The sequence below is a fragment of the Dasypus novemcinctus genome, chromosome 15, assembly GCF_030445035.2.
Source record: "Dasypus novemcinctus isolate mDasNov1 chromosome 15, mDasNov1.1.hap2, whole genome shotgun sequence".
Lineage (NCBI taxonomy): Eukaryota > Metazoa > Chordata > Mammalia > Cingulata > Dasypodidae > Dasypus > Dasypus novemcinctus.
The window spans coordinates 97641938-97664148 of NC_080687.1; the positions used below are offsets into that span (position 1 = coordinate 97641938).

At 38.6% G+C, this 22211-nt stretch overlaps 1 protein-coding gene across 2 annotated transcripts in view; it reads right to left on the reverse strand.

Moving 5' to 3' along the window:
• LOC101445579 (succinate-CoA ligase ADP-forming subunit beta) overlaps positions 1-22211 on the reverse strand; it is a 51558-nt gene that overhangs the window by 24635 nt on the left and 4712 nt on the right. For both annotated transcript variants that reach the window (XM_004472860.2, XM_071208287.1), the window contains exons 2-6: positions 20636-20816; positions 11776-11875; positions 11424-11586; positions 3679-3807; positions 88-226 (exon numbers count right to left, since the gene is read on the reverse strand). In XM_004472860.2, the coding sequence (XP_004472917.1) occupies positions 88-226; positions 3679-3807; positions 11424-11586; positions 11776-11875; positions 20636-20816 (712 nt within the window). The remainder of the gene's footprint in view (positions 1-87; positions 227-3678; positions 3808-11423; positions 11587-11775; positions 11876-20635; positions 20817-22211) is intronic.

A 22211-nucleotide genomic window follows, 5' to 3' on the forward strand; every position in this document is an offset into this window, starting at 1 on the left:
TCTACATATATGAGTTCAACTCCTTAGTGAAGTATATGATAGACAGATAAATGCATAATGAATGTTTGATAAAAGAATATACTTTACCAGCTCCATCTGCATCTTCTACCATTGGATTTATTTCTACCATGGTTGCATCATATTTCAGAAAAAGGTTGTAAAGCTTGATCATGTTTTCTGCTGCAGAATCCACAATATTAGGTGGAAATCCCATTTTCTGTGCAAGCTGAAAGCAATTTGTCTTTTATTATAGGTATTTTGCATGTGTCTAATTAACATTAAATTACTTTAAAAATGTATCATTTAAATAATAAGCATGAATCATTTGTAAAAATGAATTATTGAATGCAGCAGCTACTATTAATAAATTGTTGACCCTAACTGTTTAATCAAAATTCTCACAAGGAAGGTAATATGCCCATTTTACAGAGAAGAAAAAGATTCAGAGGTCAAGCAACTTCCCCTCACCTCAGATTCCAATTCTAAAATTTTTGCTATAGCCTCCATCCTGCTTCTAAGCCTTATGACCAATTGCAACTGAAAGAAGCAGTTTATATTTTATTAAAACTATATATTGACAGTCCAAAAATATTAAATCACCCTATTTTACCTTTTAGGTAATTTAGAAAGAGTGGGAGGCACATACAGTCAAATGGATCTTATTCCATTCATTCAAAAATGTACTGCACTAAAGACACAGGTAGTTAAGTTTCCAATCTAGTAGAGGGGTTCACAATCTGGAGCAGAGACTGCTAACCACATACACCTGCAGAGATTTTTCAAATCTATGTATACCAAGCTCCCAACCCAGAAATTCTAGTTCAGAAGTTCTGTGGTGGGCCCAAAAAAGCAGCTATAATTTTAAAAGTCCCATAAGCAATTTTGAACCACTGGTATAAAGGCTATACGTCTGTGTGTTTATTCCAATAGTACTGGTCCTGCTCAGAACACTAGAGAGGAATTCTTTCCATGTTTTCCATTACTATGTATGGCTGTAACAAATTCTTGTGATTTTCAATAACTTAAATTCTTTAAAGGTGTGATTTCCGCAAAAAAGTCAAATGCCAATAAAGTGAATGATCAAGGTAGGGAATGTAATTTTGGGTTAAGACATACTTCAAATACAGAATCTTAAGAAATGAGGCACCTATTCATTAAGAAAGCTCCCTCACTAAGTTGGAATCTACTCCTTTTAGATTTAAACATTTAAGAACTGCAGCCTAGGAGGCGGACTTGGTCCAGTGGTTAGAGCATCCATCTACCACATGGGAGGTCCGCGGTTCAAACCCCGGGTCTCCTTGACCCGTGTGGAGCTGGCCCACTCGCAGTGCTGATGTGCACAGGAGTGCCCTGCCACGCAGGGGTGTCTCCCGCGTAGGGGAGCCCCACGCGCAAGGAGTGCTCCCCATAAGGAGAGCCGCCCAGCGCGAAAGAAAGTGCAGCCTGCCCAGGAATGGCGCCACACACACCGAAAGCTGACACAAGACGATGCAACAAGAAGAGAGACACAGATTCCCATGCCGCTGACAACAGAAGGGGACAAAGAAACAAGACGCAGCAAATAGACACAGAGAACAGACAATCAGGGTGGGAGGAGGGGAGGGGAGAGAAATAAATAAATAAATAAATCTTAAAAAAAAAAAAAGAAAAAAAGAACTGCAGCCTAATTCTGACCAATCCAGCATGATAATGATTTGCCAAGCACCATGATGGGCACTATTTACGTTCACCATTCAAAATGCTATCATCTTACTAAATTATTCCTTCAAGTTTTCTTATAAATCAAGGATTTTCTCATCTAAATTCAACTCTCCAGTCATCACTCTCTTGTACAATTAACTAGAAAACCAAAACCCTGTGCCTTTCAAACATTTATATCACTCACCTAAATGACTGCCTTCAAGTTTCATCAGGGAATTTTCTCTATCTGCTTTAAATGGTGTCAGCCAAATTTCTTACTCTGTACTTCAACGCCATAAACTTATTTTGACATACTGCTTTTCACTAACATGTTTAATTCAAAGTTTACTACTCTAACTTTTCTTTTAAAACAGATCACTTATTTTTATATCCAAACTAAACAATTTAATTCAATAGTACTATTACAAAAACACTTACTAAGCAACTGTCACAAGTCATATGAGACTCTGTGGAGCGGTTTTTTGGGGAAAGGAGAAGCACACAGGAAGGACAGTACAGTAAACCTGAGAAATTGCAAGCAAAATTTCTTATTTATGTGCATACATTAAGAGAAAAGCTTTATCAAGTTCTTAAAGAGTCCATAACCACCAATACCCCAAATAATTATCACAGAGGTATATAAGACAGTGTCCCCTACTAAAAAAAAAACTCCTGAGTCAGAGGCATAAAAAATTAGTGTGATAAGTTCAACGAAATAAAGGACACAGTGGTATAAAAAATGACATAATTTGTTATCGGGGAGGGCTAAGGAGGATTTTCTACCCCAAGAAGTGTAGCTGAGGCAACAGGAGTTGTAATATAAGGGAAGGGATGAGTACTTTGGTCAGAAGGTAAACAAGAACTGAGAGAAAAGGCAAAATGTTTTGAGGTTACAAGTAACTTATTAGTGAAGTGTAGTAGAAAGGGGGAAAAGAGGCTGGAGAAGTAAGGAAAGAGCAAAACCAGGTTATAAAGTATCTTCTAATGTAGCCTAAGCAGTTGGCTTGACCTTTGTAAATCAGTGATTCTCAAAGCTGCCTGCGCTTCAGAGGCACCTGGGGAGCTTTCCCACACTCTCGGTGCCCCCACCCTGCCCCCAGAAGGACTGTGAGAGGAAGAGACTTAAGCAGGGGCAAGCTGCTCTGATGGCAATGTGGAGTAGGTGCTGGGTGGGGAGTGGACACAGGCACATGTGTTCTGGAGTTCCTGCAGGCCTCCAGGCCAAGGACAACAAGACTCTTACAGGGTTTTGGTGGTGAAGAAGAGAGCAAGTTCAAGGGGTCCCCACAGCCACTGGGCACAGGGCTGAGCACCTGACCTCGGAAGTACTCTGCCGTATCTTCTGCCAAGATTCCCCTTTTGCACTTCTGTAATCCACACAGAATTACTCATTGCTTTACAGTCACATCACATGAGCAGTACTATCTATATGTCCTAACCTCCAGTATAAGTATGTATTAATTTTTTGCCCCCTTAAAAGTTCCATTCCATACAATTTACAGAAATAGAAAGGATGCAGGAACGTGTTAAATGCCACCATGGGGGTGCATTCAGACCATGAGAAATGATACAGGACAAACATACCAGTTTCTTGAATAAATAAATGGAAAGCAAAAAGGGGAGACAAGGGAGGAGGAACCTAGAAATCATAAAAAGGTTTATGGCAAACAAACAATAGCAATGAATGGGCCCTCGATGAATCCTGATTCAAACTATAAAAGAAAAAATAATTTGAGACATTAGGGAAATTTGAACGACTGGGTACGTGATGATATTAATGAACTATTGTTACTATTACTAGGTACGGTAATGGTATTGAGACTATTTTAAAGGAATCCTCACCTTTTAAAGATACATACTGAAATACTTTTAGAGAATATAGAAAAAAATAAATGTAGATATTCCAAAAGAATTTTTTTTCCGAATAAGGTATTAACATATATTGACACTCTTGATAGCATCCAACCACGGGCTAGACATTTTTCAAATACAACATACCCTCACTGCTTGTTCCTTTTTGATGCCTTCTACAATATCAATAGGTTCTTTCACTATCGCCTCTGGAGTCTCAGCAGCAACATCTTCAATGTTGACACCACCTTGAGAACTTCCTATTAAGACAGGACCCTGGCAGGAGAAAAAAACATTCGAAATTTTATTTTGGAACAGTCAAGAAAATGTTAAAGCCTACCTATGTGCACTATCAGATTTATGCATTTACCACTTCACAGCCCTAATTAAAAACTTCCTAGAGGATTTCTCTTTGTATCTCCAGCACTGTATCACCTTATAAATGTTCAAATGAAACAACAATGGGAAAGAAGTAAAAAAGGAAGAGGAAGACAATTGCTCACCTGAGAGGGAAAAAGACTAAAAATATATCCAAAAACTTACACTGAATAGATTGATTGATTATAAAAAGCATAACTAGGAAGTGGCTGCGGCTCAAGCAATTGAGCTCCAGTTTACCATAAGGAGGACCTGGGTTTGATCCCCAGGACCTCCTGGTAAAAAAATTAGAAAAAAGGCATCCCAGACCTGCACCATGAGGCACAGGCCCCCACGCAGCAAAGCAACACACCAAAAAGACAGTGACACAACCAGATAAGGGAAAAAAAAGAGTATAGACTAGTGAAGCGGATGTGGCTCACCCCACCTTCCACACAGGAGGTCCCGGGTTCAGGTCCCTCCTAAAGAAGACAAGCAGACGCCACACCCACTGCAACAAAGCAGACACCGCACCCGCTGCACGACCTAATGCCACACCTGTCACAACGAGCAGACAACTAAACAAGCAGATGCCACAAGCCAGCAGACGCTGCAGCCTGTGGGGAGCAGGCCCCCACGCGCCCACGTGGAAAAGTGACGCACCAAAAAGACAACAAAAATAAAGCATAAAAGTTAGAAAATCATGAAAACAGATTACCAATATTTGAAAGGGATAGTCTAGATTTTCTAAGCCCCAGCCCTACTGCAAGTCAGTAAAAAAATAAAGTTATCTACTGTGGTGGTTCGAAGTTGTACATACCCCAGAAAAACATGTTCTTCAATGTAATCCATTCCTGTGGGTGTGAACCCATTGTAAGTAGGGCCTTTGGATGAGGCTACTTCAGTTTAGCTGTGGCTCACCTCAATCAGGATGTTCCTCAGTCCTATCACTGGAGTCCTTTATGAGAGAATGAAATTCAGACAGAAAGAGAGAAAGCCACAGGAGGCATGAAGCCAAGATCAACAAAGCCTGGAAGAGAGGGGAGACACCAGGAGACACTGCCATGTGCCTTGCCATGTGACAGAGGAGCCCAGGAGCACCCAGACATTCTTAAAGAAGAAAGCAGAGCCTTGACGATGCCTTGATTTGGACATTCTCCTGGACTCTAAACATGAGCAAATAGATTCCCATTGTTTAACCCACCCCTTTTCATGGTATTTGCTTTGAGCAGCCTAGGAAACTAAAATACCTAACTTGAAAGAACAGTTCTAGCTATCACCTTGAACAATACAGGAAGGTAAGATACAAATACTAAATACTTGAGTCATTAACTTTCCAGACTCCTCCAAATTCAATCAAGAAACAATTTTAAAGCAAATTACCTTACAGACTTGATAATTTATGCACGAAAATGGAAAAATCTTAACATGCAAAAATAAATTGGAAATTGGAAATTGTGACATCCATAAAATCTGTATCACTATTAAAATTATATTACCAAATACTTAATAACATAGGAAAAACACATCAGTAGTATTTGTGGGGGAAAATGATACAAAGCCCTAGACTGTAAAAAAACAAACAGAGAATAAACACAAAGTATATTTAAATGTAGACTCACACTCAAACGAGTATATTTAAATGCGGATTCACACTCAAACAAATAAAACAGTGGGAAAAAAAACATTAAATGATATGACTTTTATTTTCTAAAACAAATGTTTTCAAATAAATATATTACTCTTACCCAGAACAAAAGTAACTTCCATTAAAAATAATAATAAGGGAAGCGGATTTGGCTCAACAGATAGAGCATATGTCTACCACATGGGAGGTCCAGGGTTCAAACCCAGGGCCTCCTGACCCGTGTGATGAGCTGGCCTCCGCGCAGAGCTGATGCGCACAATGACTGCCATGCCATCCAGGGGTGTCCCTCGCGTAGGAGAGCCCCACACGCGAGGAATGCGCCCCGTAAGGAAAGCCACCTAGCACAATAAAAGTGCAGCCTGCCAAGGAGTGGTGCCACACACAGAGAGAGCTAACGCAGCAAAATGATGCAACAAAAAGAGACACAGATTCCCGGTGTGGCTGACAAGGATATAAGCAGACACAGAAGAACACACAGCAAATGGACACAGAGAGCAGACAACTGGGGGGGGGGGGCAGGGCGGAAGAGGGTGTAGAAGGGGAGAGAAATAAATAAAAAATAAATCTTTAAAAATAAATAATAATAATAAAATAAAATCAAAAGACTAATTTCACTTTTCTATCCAGGCACCTAATGTTTCAGTAACAAACTCATTCTAAGGTATAATTAAAAGTATATTTTTGCATTCCCCACTGTTTGCATAGCAAAATAGTCCCTCAAATCCTTAAAATAAGGCAACAGCCAGAGAAAACAAAAAATAATAATCTATTACTTTTTTTTAAAAGATTTTATTTATTTATTTCTTCCTACACCTTGATAGTTTGCACTAGCCGTCTGCTCTCTGTGTTTGCACATCTTCTTTTTAGGGGGTACCAGAAACCAAACCCAGGACCTCCCACAAGGAAGGGAGGCACCCAATCATTTGAGCCACCTCTGCTCCCTACTTGTGTCTCTCATTGTGTTTCCTCATTGCATCATTTTGTTGCATCATCTCCCTTGTTGCATCAGCTTGCCATGCCAGCCCATCACACCAGCTTACTGTCTTGCTCCTTTTCTTTAGGAGGCACCAGGACCTCTCATGTGGTAGGTGGGCACCCAACTGTGTGAGCCACATCCGCTTCCCTCTATTACTTTTTAAAAGAGTTTAGCATTTTTGTTTCTGTTTTTAAACATTTTTTAAAAAGAACCTTACAGGAAGTGGCTGTGGCTCAATCAGGTGGGCTCCTGTTTACCATATGGGAGGCCCTGGGTTCGCGTCCCAGTCCTCCTGTGAAGGCAGGCTCACCTGCACGCCATGGAGAGCCATCGGCCCATAGGCACCACAGAGTGCCACCAGCCCACGAGCGCCGCGGAGAGCCAACTCAGCAAGGTGACACAACAAAAAGGGAGACAAGTAAAAACACAGAAGAGCGCGCAGCGAATGGACACAGAGAGCAGACAAGCAAGCCACAAGGGGAGGAGGAAAATAAAGAAAATTAAATACAGACCCACAGAAGAATGCACAGCGAATGGACAGAGAGTAGATAGCAAGCAAGCTACAAAGGTCAGGGGGGCAATTTAAAAAAAAAAAACAAACCCTGTCTCCAAGGAAAAAACTGCCTAGCCAAGGAAGAGGAACACGTTAAGAGGGAGATTTATATCTCCCTATATATCTTTGCATCTTTTTATTTTGTACAGTATGATCGGATTTCAATACACTAAAAAAGTTTATAATAAAAGAGTTCATTGTAACTTCTGAGACTAAAGGACAGAATACTAGCAAGCCTGAGTAAAGAGAAATGTTTGAAATTATAGTCTAATTTTAAATTCCTCTAGAAATTTCAAATGAAATGGTATTCTTCATTTCCTCCTTAGCAGAGCAGTTAATAATTATAAGCTTTTATGAAGATCTAAAGAGCAGGGGAAAAAATCAGATACAAAAAACCTATTCAACTATTACAATGCTATTGAGGTTAAAAAAGAAAAAAAAGACAAATTCAGTCTACAGATAACCACAAAATATAATTTTAGTCAACAAAAGAGATAGAGACCAACAAACCTTTAAAGCATTTGGATATTTTAATTTAGTTTTACTTGTCTTTTCTTTTTGTACCTACTGATAAGAGAAATGAGCTACAAAGAAGGAAGCAGAGGAAAGAAGGAAAAAGGGGGTAAAAAAGATAATATTACATTCTCACTAAAGTAATAACTAAGTCTCCAACAGTTGGCTGCAAGTTAGGAAAAATGGTATAAATATAATACATGTGAAATAATAATAAATAAAAGAAAGTAAAAGTCTCTATTTGTATTAATTCCATGTGCAATCAGAAAGGAACCAATTTAAATGGGGTAAATGGAGGTCAGTTCAAACAGTGACTACCAGGAGTGGATATGGCTCAAGTGGTTGAGCGCCCATCTCCCATACGGGACATCCTGGATTCGGTTACTGGTGCCTCCTGAAAAAAAACAAGGACAAACAACAAGCAAGACAAATGAAGGGGCCAACTCAGGGACACCAGTGTGGTTGAGCATCGGCTTCCCATATGCAAGGTCCAGGTTTAACCCCAGCCCCTGGTACTTAAAAAAAAAACATTGACTATAGTTTTATGTTTGGTCATTACTGCATAATGAATAGCTGTTTCCTGTTAAAATGATTTGGTTTAACTTTTAACCTTAAGTGACAAACTTTCAAGACAATTTAATTTCTAATAAGTAACCGGAATTTCAAATAAATCCCTTTTTCTTGGCCTGGTCTTAAAAAAGGTTTTGGCTTAAAATAGAAATCAATTTAAAATTATAAGACAAAGCAGCCTCTTACTAAAATAAAGGATCTCTTTGAAAATAAAGTTTGAAATTCTTGCAGCACATTTCATATCTACTCCAGGCAAAGTACAAAATGACACTGTTAAATGCAGGACTCAACTCTCAGCAGACTGCAATGTTTTACTAGAAAAACAGTAAAGTAGCAAATGTGATTTGCTAAATTGGATTTCTCTCAGCCCAAAAATACACAACAGGCACTTGGGTAAATGTTAAGAAATCTGATTTAACAAAAGTGCCAAATAGAGAATGGGTACTTAAATTGATTTTTTGGCACACCAATTCAGTGGTAAATATCTGCCAAGGCATCGTGATGTGAAAAATACTAAAGAAAACCTGGAAAAGCCTACAATTTACCTCCTAAAAACATATGAATAACAAAAGCAATGTTTAACTATCATTCAACTCCTATCTGTAGGATTTTAATTCAAACTAAAATGATCCTTTCATTTTAGTTTAAATAGTTTATTTTGTTGTTGTTTGAACAGGAAGGCCTTACTGTTCATAGGGATTCCATAAAAGTTGCTATATTAGTCAGCCAAAGGGGTGCTGATGCAAAATACCAGAAATTGGCTGGTTTTTATAAAGGATATTTATTTGGGGTAGGAGCCTACAGATACCAGGCCACAAAGCATAAGTTACTTCCCTCACCAAAGTCTATTTGGAGCAAGCTGGCTGCCAGTATCTCCAAGGGTTCAGGCTTCCTGGGTTCCTACGTTCCTGGGGCTTGCTTTTCTCTGGGTTCAAGGTTCCTTTCTTCTTGGGGCTGGCTTCTCTTTCCTCTGTGAGCTTACTTCCCAGGGCTCCAGTTTAAGTCTTCAGCATCAAACTCCAATATCAAAACTCCAACATCAGAAACCCTCGCATCAAAAGCTTCAACTCTGTCCTTTGCCATGCCTTTTATCTGTGAGTCCCCACCCACCAAGGGGTGGAGACTGGGTGGGGACTCCACACTCCAATCATAAGTCAATCATGCCCAGGCACAGATCAGATTACAAACATAATCTAATATTTCTTTTGGAATTCATCAATTATAGCAAACTGCTACAGTTGCCCAGACCCCAAAAAGTAACAACCGATTCCACATTGGTCTAATGTGATAACCTCAAGGAATACTTACAATGCTTTTGACCAAATGATTTTACTAGTATTGTATTATTTTTAGTCTGAATCATTACAACCATATATTACTTTTGTAATTTAAAAAAAATTTCCCAGGGAAACGGACTTTGGCCCAGTGGTTAGGGCGTCCGTCTACCATATGGGAGGTCCGCGGTTCAAAACCCGGGCCTCCTTGACCCGTGTGGAGCTGGCCATGCGCAGTGCTGATGCGCGCAAGGAGTGCCGTGCCACGCAAGGGTGTCCCCCGCGTGGGGGAGCCCCACGCGCAAGGAGTTCGCCCGTGAGGAAAAGCCGCCCAGCATGAAAAGAAAGAGCAGCCTGCCCAGGAATGGCGCCGCCCACACTTCCCATGCCGCTGACGACAACAGAAGCGGACAAAGAAACAAGACGCAGCAAATAGACACCAAGAACAGACAACCAGGGGAAGGGGGGAAATTAAATAAATAAATAAATCTTTAAAAAATAAAAATAAAAAATAAAAAATAAAAAAAATTTCCCTAAACAAGACTCAAATAGTTCTCTGAAAATTCAAGTTCTTAAAATGAACTCAAATTTCATCCTTTTCCCTAATGCTTTAATATATACTTAATAATAAATGATTGGTTTGCTCCATTTACTCCAGTCAAGATGAGCTACTCTGGACGGGCAACATTTTAAACGCATATCTCAGTTTGTCCAGGTACATAACCTTATTTCTAGCTATAACAAAAAGTAAAAACATAACTATAAAACTATGGAGCTGTACATTAGAAAGTGGTCAAAATGGGATTTTGTAGTTATATATGTAACAACAATAAAAAAGTTTTTAAAAAACTAGCAAAATCATATAAGTTGACATTTAATGTTAACTAAAAGGAAAAAGAAAATGTAGCAAAAATATCTAAAATTATAATTTCTGAAAATTACAAGGTTATCTTCCTGAGGTCCCTAAAATAACTTACAAAACTAAATTCTACTATATAGGGAAATCTATAGAAATAGACATCACTTAAAAACAAAGCAATGCTTATCTTATACTCTGAATGGGTTTATACTACCATCTAGTGTTAGACCTTAAGAATACTTTCTTATAAAAAGTAAAAGTTGCAATAGATACTCAACACCACTCAAACACTATTTAATTAATTTTATGAAAAAAATCACAATACAGAATACAACTATTTTTAAAAAGCTGTTTTATGTAAAAGAGCTATTTTCATGACCCTTAAATTCTCTAAATTCTACACAATAATATTCTATATCAAATCCTTTTGTAGGGTTTCCAAATAGGTTCTCAGCTCCCTTCAAAACACAGATTCTCCTCACAATACCTCAATAATGCTCTAAAAAACCTAGATTAATATAGTATAAAAAGGTTAACAATGCTCTTTCCAAGCACCAGATCTATGAAAGGACTTTCTCTTCACTTGATCTTATGCATTCCAGAGGTCACAAAGAGAACAAAGCAGAGCTACAGTTATGCTCCTTAAAGCCATACTGTTTGCCACTAAACGTCGCCCTTCACCTTACCAAGTACCAAATCATCTAGCAAAACAAACCCCAAATTATAAAAAGTAACAGGAGTTTGAAAAAGAAAAAGATAAAGCAATCAATATACATTCACTTAATGGGTTCAGAGATTTTCTCCTTGGTTAGAATATTTTACCACGCTAGAAATTATTTTTTCTTTCTATGGAATCTATAGACAAAGCAGAGAGGATTCCTGTTGTTCTTAGGAAACAAATGTGGAAATTTTACAATAGGATTTTGTCTATAGCTTTTTTTTTTATTTCCCCATATTTTAAATCAAACTGTATGGTATCAATCATACTGTATTTTTTTTTAACAATATAAATACCATGCCCTTGATATACACAAATAATTGTTGGTATTTTTTTTATCTTTCCCCTACAAAAAACAATCATCAACTTTCAAAACTGAATGCAATAAACTTATACGAAATGTATCACGTTTATAAATACTCACTTGAAATGACCTTTCCATTGTTATTGCAAAGTAGTATTCTCTCCTGGGATATTTTCGCTCACAGACCAATACTTGATTGCATATTCTGCCCTTTTCTCCTGTTTGTTTGGTAATCAACTTTTTTCCAATCATTTGTGAGGAAACAGCCTTTGCTTCTTCTGGACTGAAATAATTTTAAAAAAAGTAAACTTCTCTCCTCCAACTGAGGGAAAAAAGTCCACATCATAGACAAAATTTTATCTCATCTAACATTTAAATCTCAGTATTTTCACTAATTTAATAAAAAAGGCATCTTTCACAAGATGTTTTATTCTTCAATAACAACAATTTTTCTTTAAAAAATATAACTTACGAGAAAACTATCTTCACTCCTCCTTTGAGGCCACTTTCAAATGTCCCTTTACCTCTACCACCAGCTAAAACCTGTGCCTTTATCACAACATCTTTTGAACCTAGAAGAAAAATACTTCTATTAGAAATGAAGCATGGACAAGCTGCAAGACACATTTTGTTATTCAGCAAATATAGTAAAAGGTGTTATTAAATAAATAAAGCCTTGTTTATCCAGTTCAAAAACAGGACACTCCACAAATATAGATTTTCTAGCAGATTGGAACATCTAAAAAGCTACAACTTTAAAAAAAAATTTACAACTCATATTAAACCCTTAAAGTATACTGGTTATATCCTTTCCTTGATCTTAAATATCTAGTAATTTGGAATACAAAATTGAGGCTCAAATGTCTTTCTTTAAATATACTTTTTTTATTTATTTGTAAAAGATACATAGATTACATAAAATTCAAATGTCTTAACACTTCCTTCCCTTTCTACTGACATTTAAACTTGCTTTCCTGTGAAAATTTTGAGTTAAAATTGCTACTTTGAGCATAAATATCCCAAGACTTGGGGAAGGTGCTGGCCTTGATTCCAATTTAGACTGTCCTGCTAAAAGAATGCCTTGTTAATGTCAATTAGTGAAGAGTACTGTTAAGAAGAGTCTTACCAGGAGTTATTAAAGTATGTTTACCAAAAGATTCCAGAGTGCTCCGCTGTGATAGCCAATTTTTAAAATAAACAGTCTGAAATATTCTTCTTTAATAGGGCGACTGATCACTACCTCTTTGCCTCCCTGTAGAAAACCAGCAACTCGTTTTTCAGCCTAGATCTAGGGCAAGCCACACGTGCTTGGAGAGATTTTCCAAAAGGATTCCCCTGATAGGCAGAATTTCAGAGCCCCTCATTTGGTTCTCATAGCATTTTGCCCCTACCGGCATTAGCATTACATTATAGCAACATAATTAACCTTTGAGGCCAAGGTTAAGGGCCTTATCTTATTTGTTATATCCCCGGCACAAAGCAGTCTCAGGGAAACAACTACTCCATAAATGTACATTTATCTGAACAGGCTGAAGGAACAGGTACTCTGTCTGCTCTTGAGGATCCCCTAGTGCATGTACCAAGGAGAAGGGGACTCCCATCTAATGAGATGGCTCAAGAACCACATCAGTGAAGTAACAAATGCAGTTGGCAATCAAACAAAGAAGAAATAACTTCATTTACACTTACACAATTTATCACAAAACAATGTTTAGAAAATGAATTATGTAAATGAGACAACATGGAAAATGTTTACCAATTAAATCAGAAGATGGTAAAAAACAACAACAACAACAAAAAAACACCTCTTCCTCACATCCTACATCCATTCTGTCAGATCATTCTGATTCTACCTTCAAGATGTAGACTCTTCATCCCTTGGATCCTGGTCCCACCCACCACTGTTTCTCACCTAGATTATGCTTGTCCCCAGCAGAATATTCTCAACGCAGCACCACTCCTCTAAATTAGCACCCTGCACTGAAGGCCCACTTCATTCAGAGTAAAAGCCCAAGTCCTTGCGGTGGCCTCCGAGGTCCTGTAGGAACCATCCCCTGGCTCATCCACTCAGCTACACTATGCCTCCAGGCCCAGGTGCTCAGGCATCCTCTACCTGGCACACTCTTCTCCCAGATGTCATTTGGGAAAGGCCCTCACCTCCTCCAAGTTGCTCTTCAAATCACACATTGCCAATGAGCTGATCATAATCATCCTACTAAATGCCGCAGCCCACTGCCAGTCTCACCTGCGACCCATCCCCCTTACCCTGTTCTTTTTCTTTTTTCCACAGAATTCATCTTCTAAAATAATATATAAACTTTATAGTTTGTTGTTTTCCTCCCCGATTAGAATATAGGGTCCAGGAAGGGAGAATCTTTGTTGTGTTCATTGAGGTTTTCAAGCTCCTCAGAAGAGTTCCTAATACACATTTTGCTCTATGTTGAATAAAAGAATATTTAAAAATGCAGAGGGTGCTCATGAATCTAGATTTTATGCTGCTCTTGAAAAAACTCAGAATTAGAAACACTGGGTCCACAGTCCTGCTACTAGCACTGATTAGGAGTTTAGACAAGCTTACACAGGGGAGACCCTTTCCAATTTGCCATAGTCCTCACCAGTCCCAAGTGCTACAACTAATATTAGTTGCAAATTAGAGAAAACTTAGAAGTTTCTTTTCTTAAGACCAACAGTAATTTTCTTATTGAGAAGACAATAAGTAGTGCCAAAAACTGACAAATTAAGAGTTCACACCAACCTACAAGAATGTACCGTTCATCCTACCTCTTTCGGTTACCAAGTCCTGATAAAACCTGAGTCTACATCTCCCAACTTAAATAAAATCCCTTTTCCAGTACTTCAGAAATATTCATTTATATCGAAAGAAGATAACCAAAATTCAAATAGTGCAGATGTAATATAAAAATAGTCAATAGCTAAATTAGTGCTTTACTGGGCTAAATTCAAACATTCCTAGTCATTAAACTTGGAACTTATCACACTGACCTATTAAGTAAGGATAAAGGAAGCCCTATTTATTCAAAAATATTTTTACAAGAAAGAAGGCTCTTCACCCAAAGTGTCAATTTCCTTTTATTAAGAACATAAATTCTTTAAGGGCATAGATGATATGTCCTCAAAAATTCCTTCTAAAATAAAAGTCCTTTACAACAAAAGAAAAGCCATACACACACAAAATTAATGACATACAGTCTCACCAAGTCTCAAGAAGGGCAGGACTGGAAGATAATCTGAGAACAAATGATTGAAACAAATATTTTATTCAATTACATTAATTTATTCACCATAAATGATTACACACCAGACACTGTGGTGGAGCTGTAAATACAATGTTGAGCAAAAAAGACCTACCCTGCCCTCAACAGAGCTCACAGTCTTATAAGAACTGGCCTTTGTCTCTGGTCATAGATCTTTTTTGTATATATTCACTATCCCTCCTCGTTTAGTCATTCATAAATGTTTTCAACATTCCTCCTTATATGGTAAATTAGTTAATAAAACACTGGAAAGAAGAATATAGAAGGCAAAGTCCTACTGTAGGTCATGTAGAAATCTCTCTCTAAGGTGACAATCATTAATCTGTACCCACCCATTGCATATATTTATATGTTTGTTCAACCAAACAGCGATTCTAACTTAATTGTTCTAGAATCCAAACTATATTTCTATAAACAACAGGAAAATTATAAGAAATTCCGCCAAATGCCTTACTGACATCATATTCCCCTGACCTAGTAACTTAAAGAAAAAAACAAGAGATGGTAATTCGCTCTTAGAACTGATGCCAAAATATAACTACTTCATTTCTCTGTGCTTACCAACCATTCCTTCCAAATCCATTCTAGAATCTTCCCAGTGATCATCAAGCTCACTGTTTTTCATTTTATGGACTCTCATGGCTTTACACGTCTTTAAAAATATTAGGATTAGATTTCTTTCCAACCATTCCTCCATTTCTAACCTCAGTTATTCACAATAAGTAAAACTCACCTTTAGGACAGTGCTTCCCAACTTTTCTCACATCATGACACACACAGAAATGATAAAAATTTGCATGGGGGGATGTGGAAGTGGTTCAAGCAATTGGGCTCCTGTCTACCATATAGGCGGTCCAGGGTTGAAAACCCAGGGCCTCCTGGTGAAGGCAAGCTGGCCCACGCAGCGAGCTGGCCCATGAAGCAGACTGCCAGCCCATGCAGGAGTACGACCCCACACAGGAGTGACGGCCAACGAGAGAGCTGACACAGCAAGATGACGCAACAAAAAGAGACACAGAGGAGAGACAATAAGAGACTTAGCAAAACCAGGGAACTGAGGTGGCACAAGAGAATGATCATCTTTCTCCCACTCCAGAAGATCCCAGGATCCATTCCCGGAGTCACCTAATGAAAATACAAGCAGATAGAGAACACACAGCGAATGGACAGAGAGAGCAGACGAGGGAGGGGGGAGAACTAGATAAATAAACCTTCACACGCAAAAAATTTGTATGGAATACTAGGCAAAATGGTCAGGGATATTTAGGGGTAAGAAAAGCCAGCGGGCTGTAAGGCTCAGTGGTCCCACACCCCATGCTACCTCACCATCTCCTGAAAGGAATTAATAGTTTGGCACACCTGTAATACATTTGTACCCTAGTACATCAGTTGATAGCAGGTATTTAGGTAAGAGTCTTTAAATAAATGAGAATTAGCATTTTGTGAATGTTACAATAGCTCAAGAAGATAAAATCTTCATAAGGTAACCAAAAACCAGGGTTGGGAATTGCTAGATAAAACCAGGTGTATTTCTAAGGTATCTCATACCCCACGTAGTGTGATCAGAGCTCATAATCAGTACCTTCTGATATTAACAATGACTCATAGCAAAACATAAAACTGTCCTCAACATCTTCATAGTAGTTACAAAATAAATCTTTTAAAAAGTAGCATTTCTGCTCCTCTAGATTGAAAGATCCTTAATAGTCACTGATTCGCCTACCATACTATAATCATTTACAGGGTTTTTGACAAGATAAAAAAGATGTCTCCTGCTCCAAGGAGCTCAAGAGCAAAGCTGACTACCAACTCCTTACACCTTGGCCTCTGAGAAACGGACAGAAGCCCTGGTCCCAAAGAGCCTGCCAGAATTACTCATAGCCATAGTATATGCCACACAAACACTTTCCTCCATAGATTGCTCTTTCCTTCATAGTTAAGAATCATTACAGGTTTTTACAAGAAGTAAAAAACCGTGAAGAGGGGAAGCGGATGTGGCTCAACCAATTGGGCTTCCATCTACCATATAGGAAGTCCAGGGTTCAATGCCCAGGGCCTCCTGGTGAAGGCAAGCTGACCCATTCGGCAAGCTGGCTCACGCGCAGTGCTGGTTCACACAGCAATGCGGCTCCGCACAGGAGTGCCACCCTGCATAGGAATGTCATCCCATGCAGGAATACTGCCCCATGCAGGAGTGCTGGCTGACGCGAAGAGATGGCGTGGCAAGATGACACAACAAGAGACACAGAGGAGAGAAAAAAAGAAGTAGCAAAAACAGGGAACTGAGGTGGCACAAGAGAGTAATCGTCTCTCTCCCACTCTGGAAAGTCCCAGGATCAGTTCCTGGAGCCATCTAATGATAATACAAGAAGACACAGAAGAACATACAGCAAATGCACACAGAGAGCAGACAATGGGGGGAATGGAGCAGGGGGAGAAATAAATAAAATCTTAAAAAACAAAACAAAACCGTAAGAGATCCAAATAAATACTACTAGTTTTGAGAAAATTTTTCTACACAAATCTTTCTTTCTAAGAAAACACTAAAATTTGACTAAATGCGAAAATATATGGAAAACTAGTTAAAGAAAATAAATTATAATAATTTGGAAATAAAAAAATAGCTATTACTGACGTCATTATACATGAGACCCTACTAAGATTGGCAGGAAGAAACACTGCACAACTTCAGTACTATTATGATAGAAAGAATCGGTAAGCAAAAGAAAGCATCACTCAAGAGATCTAACAAAGATAAAAGAAAAAATTATCGAGGACATGATTTCACATGATACATTTCATATTTTCGTTCTGAAATGTAAATGCTCTTACCTAAATAGAAGCAGATATGCTGTAGAAACTCACTGTTTGATTTTTTTTCCGCAATAAAGATGTACTTGTTTTTCTTTTATAAGTATATATAGCATTTTATATATACTACAACAAACTTACTACCTAAATCACATAGAGTAATCCAAAGAAAGTCAAAAGCTCAAAACAAAAGAGCTATAGCAAGACTAATCACACACAGGAAAGATTTTTAAAGTTCTAGAAAAGTTTAGCTGAATTATGAGCTTGAGATAGCACAATTTTCAAGATTCTGTAGTCTCATAATTCTGTTAACAGTCCTTTCATTATTTCAAAGGGTTTTATTTGGAAATTCTGGTCCTCAGATCCTTTCCTTATAAAACATTTCATTGTTCTTCTCTAACATGATTCACGATAAAGATGAAAAAATTAAAGGGTCTGAAGTTCATCACTAACAACAGAGTAGAATAAGAAAACCTTCAACTTTTCTCAATTACATTTCCAAGTCATTGTTCCTATTTTGCTGGGTCATCTTTAGAAACTAACTTTTAAGTCACAGATAGAAGATTGAGTCTCTAAAAGGTAGTTATTTAAAAATAGACTTTGTTGGAAATACTTCAGGAAACAAAGTACATTCATGAGTTTTCTTTAAAACTTAATACAGGGAAGTGGATGTGGCTCAAGCAGCTGGGCTCCCACCTACCACGTGGAAGTCCCAGGTTTGGTTTCTGGAGCCTCTTAAAGAATACGAGTTAAGTCAGTGAGCTGACGCAACAAGATGATGCAGGGAGATGACAGAACCAAGAAACGCAAGGAGGATACACAATGATAGATACAATGAAGAGGGAGCAGAGGAGGTTCAACTGATTAAGCGCTTCCATCCCCCATGGAAGGCCCCAGGTTTGGTTCCCGATGCCTCCTAAAAAGAACACAAGCAGACAGCGAGTGCAAACAGCAAGTGGGGGAGAAATAAATAAATCTATAAAAAGAAAAAATGTAACATGTAAGAGCCTCTAATAATATAGTGCTTCAAAGGAAAAATGAAGTACATACTATTTGTATCATATGCTCAAGTTCAAACTACAGGTCACCATTAGTTAAAAATTTCACAGAAATTAGTATGAACTACCCAAGGCTTTTGCTGAATAAAAAGAAATTTGCTTGTAATGTGACTAAGGATCATTTTTTTCTGATTAACAGAAAAATAATTGTAATTGAAAACTCATGCTTTCAAGTCAAAGCAATCACAGCCATTTCATTCAAAAGCATAGCTAATAATACATAAAAATTGAGGGCTAAAGAGACCCACAGGTTCTATGGTCATGGCAGATGGAGTTCACTGCCATGTCGGTTGGCCCTTCTTTGGAGCTGGTGTTTCTGCGTGATGGAACTGGACTCAGATGTGATCTCTTTTCACAAGCCTTTCATGCTACTTTACTGGAATTGTATTTGGTGCTGGGGTTTAAGATATATCTAGGGGATTTGAATCTCTGGACTGACAATATGATAGCCAGGACCTGAGCCTCAATAGACTTCAGCTCCTATACTCTGATTTAGTGGACTTACCCCACTCAGCAAACATGGAGTTGAAGAAGGTCAACCACCACACCATGGAGCCTAGAGTGCCTACAGCTGAAAGCAGGAGGACTGCATCCAGCATCCATGTGGAATCTAAGCCCCCTCTTGACATAGATGTGGAATGGACGCAACCAAGCCAAGGTCCACAGGAAGGAGGAATACAGAAAGGATCAGAGTGGACTTAATGATATTCTGTTCATGAACTATTGTGGTTAATAATGGAGAAAATGTGGCATTGGTGTGGAAAAAGTGGCCATGGTGGCTGCTGGTGGCGGAGAATGGGAGGAAGAGATGAGATGTGGAGGCATTTTCGGGACTTGGAGTTGTCTTGAGTGGTGCTGCAGGGACAATTGCCGGACATTGTATGTCCTCCCATGGCCCACTGGATGGAACGTGGGAGAGTGTGGGCTACGGTGTGGACCATAGGCCATGGGGTGCAGCGATGCCCAGAGATGTACTCACCAGATGCAATGGATGAGTCATGATGATGGGGGGGAGTGTTACTGTGGGGGGAGTGGTGGGGTGGGGGTGGTGGGGGTGAATGGGGACCTCATATTTTCTGAATGTAATTTTTTTTTAAAAATGAATAAATTGAGTAGAGTTTGAAAAAAAAATACATAAAAAATAACATAAAAATTTTCTGAAATTGATAGGCCCCCACTTTTGAAAGATAAGCCCATTCTAGAAAAAAATTAGCCTAAGGAGATAGAAGTCAGAATTAGTAGTTATCAAGATGAAACCTTTAAATTTTTAAGCAGATTTTAAATATTGCACATCTTCCTTGAAAAACTAATAAAAGCAAAATCTTACCAGAGAATAATTAAAACCATCTTAATCAAATGTACATTAAGAGAGATGAATTGTGCCCATCTACATAAAACTGGTGGGACTTAAAATATTGCTAAAAAGAAAATGCAGTATATAGCTAAAATCTTATATCATCATTACTAAGTTCTACTATTAAATCCTGTAAAATGTAAACCTAAACATATTTTCTAAAGTCAGAAACTGATTTTTTAAAAATAAGATAATATAAATGCAATCTAACAAAAGATACTAAAGGTTCTGTTATTAATAAAAGAATCTACTAATAATAACATGGGCAACTACTAATTCATTTATCAAATATTAGTATTTATTGGTTATCTAAGCCTCAGGCACTCTTCTAGGAGTTTGGGATCTATAACTGAATAAAATAAGACAAAGAGACCCTGCTCTCACAGAGCTTACATTCTAGAGCTCAACTTCTTATTTCCCTTTGATTCTGTATTTTTCACATCAATTAGAAAAAAAAGGCAGGGGGAGTATTAGAGCTCTCCTCATAGTCACATAAATAGCTAGGATTTTCCTTCACCATTTCCTTCAAGAGTCACTACATCATTATTTTGTGCTATAAAGTAGTAAATAAAATTTCCTTCTTCACAGATATTCCAACTAAAAACAGGACTTCAGCTTCCTAATGCCAATGTAAGTGACTATGAAGTTAACTAACCACCATCTCATAACCATTTTGGAATTTCAACACACGAGTTCCACCTACTCTTTTAAGTAAATAAAATTTATTTTTTTTAATGATATAAAGGCTAAACATTGTCATTAAACCAAGAGCAACATTCACTTTTTATTACAGTTCCCATGTCAAGGTGGCATAAGTTTTTCTCAATTTAGTACCTAATTTTTTGGCAATTGCATAAGCTTCATCTGGTGACTTTGCCACCTGTCCTTTGGGAACGGCGACACCCGCTTCTTGCAGCAATTCCATGCTCAGGTACTCATGTAGTGAGAGGCTCCTTTGCTGTTGCTGCTGAACTTGGAGTCCATGGCTGTTAAACAATCCAGAACCTCCCAGAACCTGGGGAAATTAGGAACAAATTTATATATAACAGTGATCTGGCAGTTATTCTTGTTAGAAACAGCTTCTCAACATACTTTTTTACAGAAAGAAGTACCTGGCTCTTCATAACTGTAACAAAACTATTTATTAAATCATCAAAATAGGCAGAGTACCTGAATTACAACATAGACGCTAATTTACCAGCAAAATACCAAAAGTTACCCTTATAATTTTAACTATTTCCTTCTCATATCTAGTCCTTATTTTTTCTTTCAGTTGAGCTTTTTCCATTTATTTCCAGTGACCTACAAGACATTTCAATCGCAATGTCAAATTCAGCAGACCCAAAACCAATCTCATCTTTGCCAACAAACCAAAAATTCTTCCCAATTTCCTCTATCGTTCCTCTGGTACCTAACAAATTGATGTACGTGATAACTGAACGACTTGGTACCATATCTCTTCCATACACTCAAAACTCAAAACCTGGGAAACGGACTTTGGCCCAGTGGTTAGGGCGTCCGTCTACCATATGGGAGGTCTGCGGTTCGAACCCCGGGCCTCCTTGACCCGTGTGGAGCTGGCCATGCGCAGTGCTGATGCACGCAAGGAGTGCCGTGCCACGCAAGGGTGTCCCCCGCGTGGGGGAGCCCCATGCGCAAGGAGTGCGCCCGGGAGGAGAGCCGCCCAGTGTGAAAAGAAAGAGCAGCCTGCCCAGGAATGGCGCCGCCCACACTTCCTGTGCCGCTGACGACAACAGAAGCGGACAAAGAAACAAGACGCAACAAATAGACACCAAGAACAGACAACCAGGGGAGGGGGGGAAATTAAATAAATAAATAAATCTTGAAAAAAAAAAAAAAAACTCAAAACCTGGTATCCGCTGGAGTGGACATGGGTTGTGGCATTCATACTCCCAAATGCTAGGACTATAGGCTGCTGTCGGCTCTTGGCTGAATCTTTTCATGGGAGCCTCCCTGCCAAGTCAAAGCCTCCTTCCCGTTGGCGGCCTGTACCCCGTGATTGGCTGGTGGTGGCTGGGGGAGGGATAGAAAGGCTAGGCACCTCACCCCATTTTTGGACAACTCAGGAGAGACATCCCAGGTTCAGAGCTCCCATAGGCTCAGCTGATATCACCTGCAACCAGATGAATCTGTCTACTCATTACTCCCTCCTTTCCACACCCACAAATGTGGATCCAGAGAATACCTTCTAGTAAATGTCCTCCAGGCAAATGTCAATCTCAGAGTCTGCTCCCTGGAACCAACCTGCAAAACCATTTTTAATATATTCCTTCTAAATGATCCCTTTATCTGGTACCTCCTTTACAAATACAAATCCAGTTCAAGAGCTTCTTGCACAGTTGAACTGCAATCAGACCCAAGAAAGTATTGTCAACTACAAATTCTTACC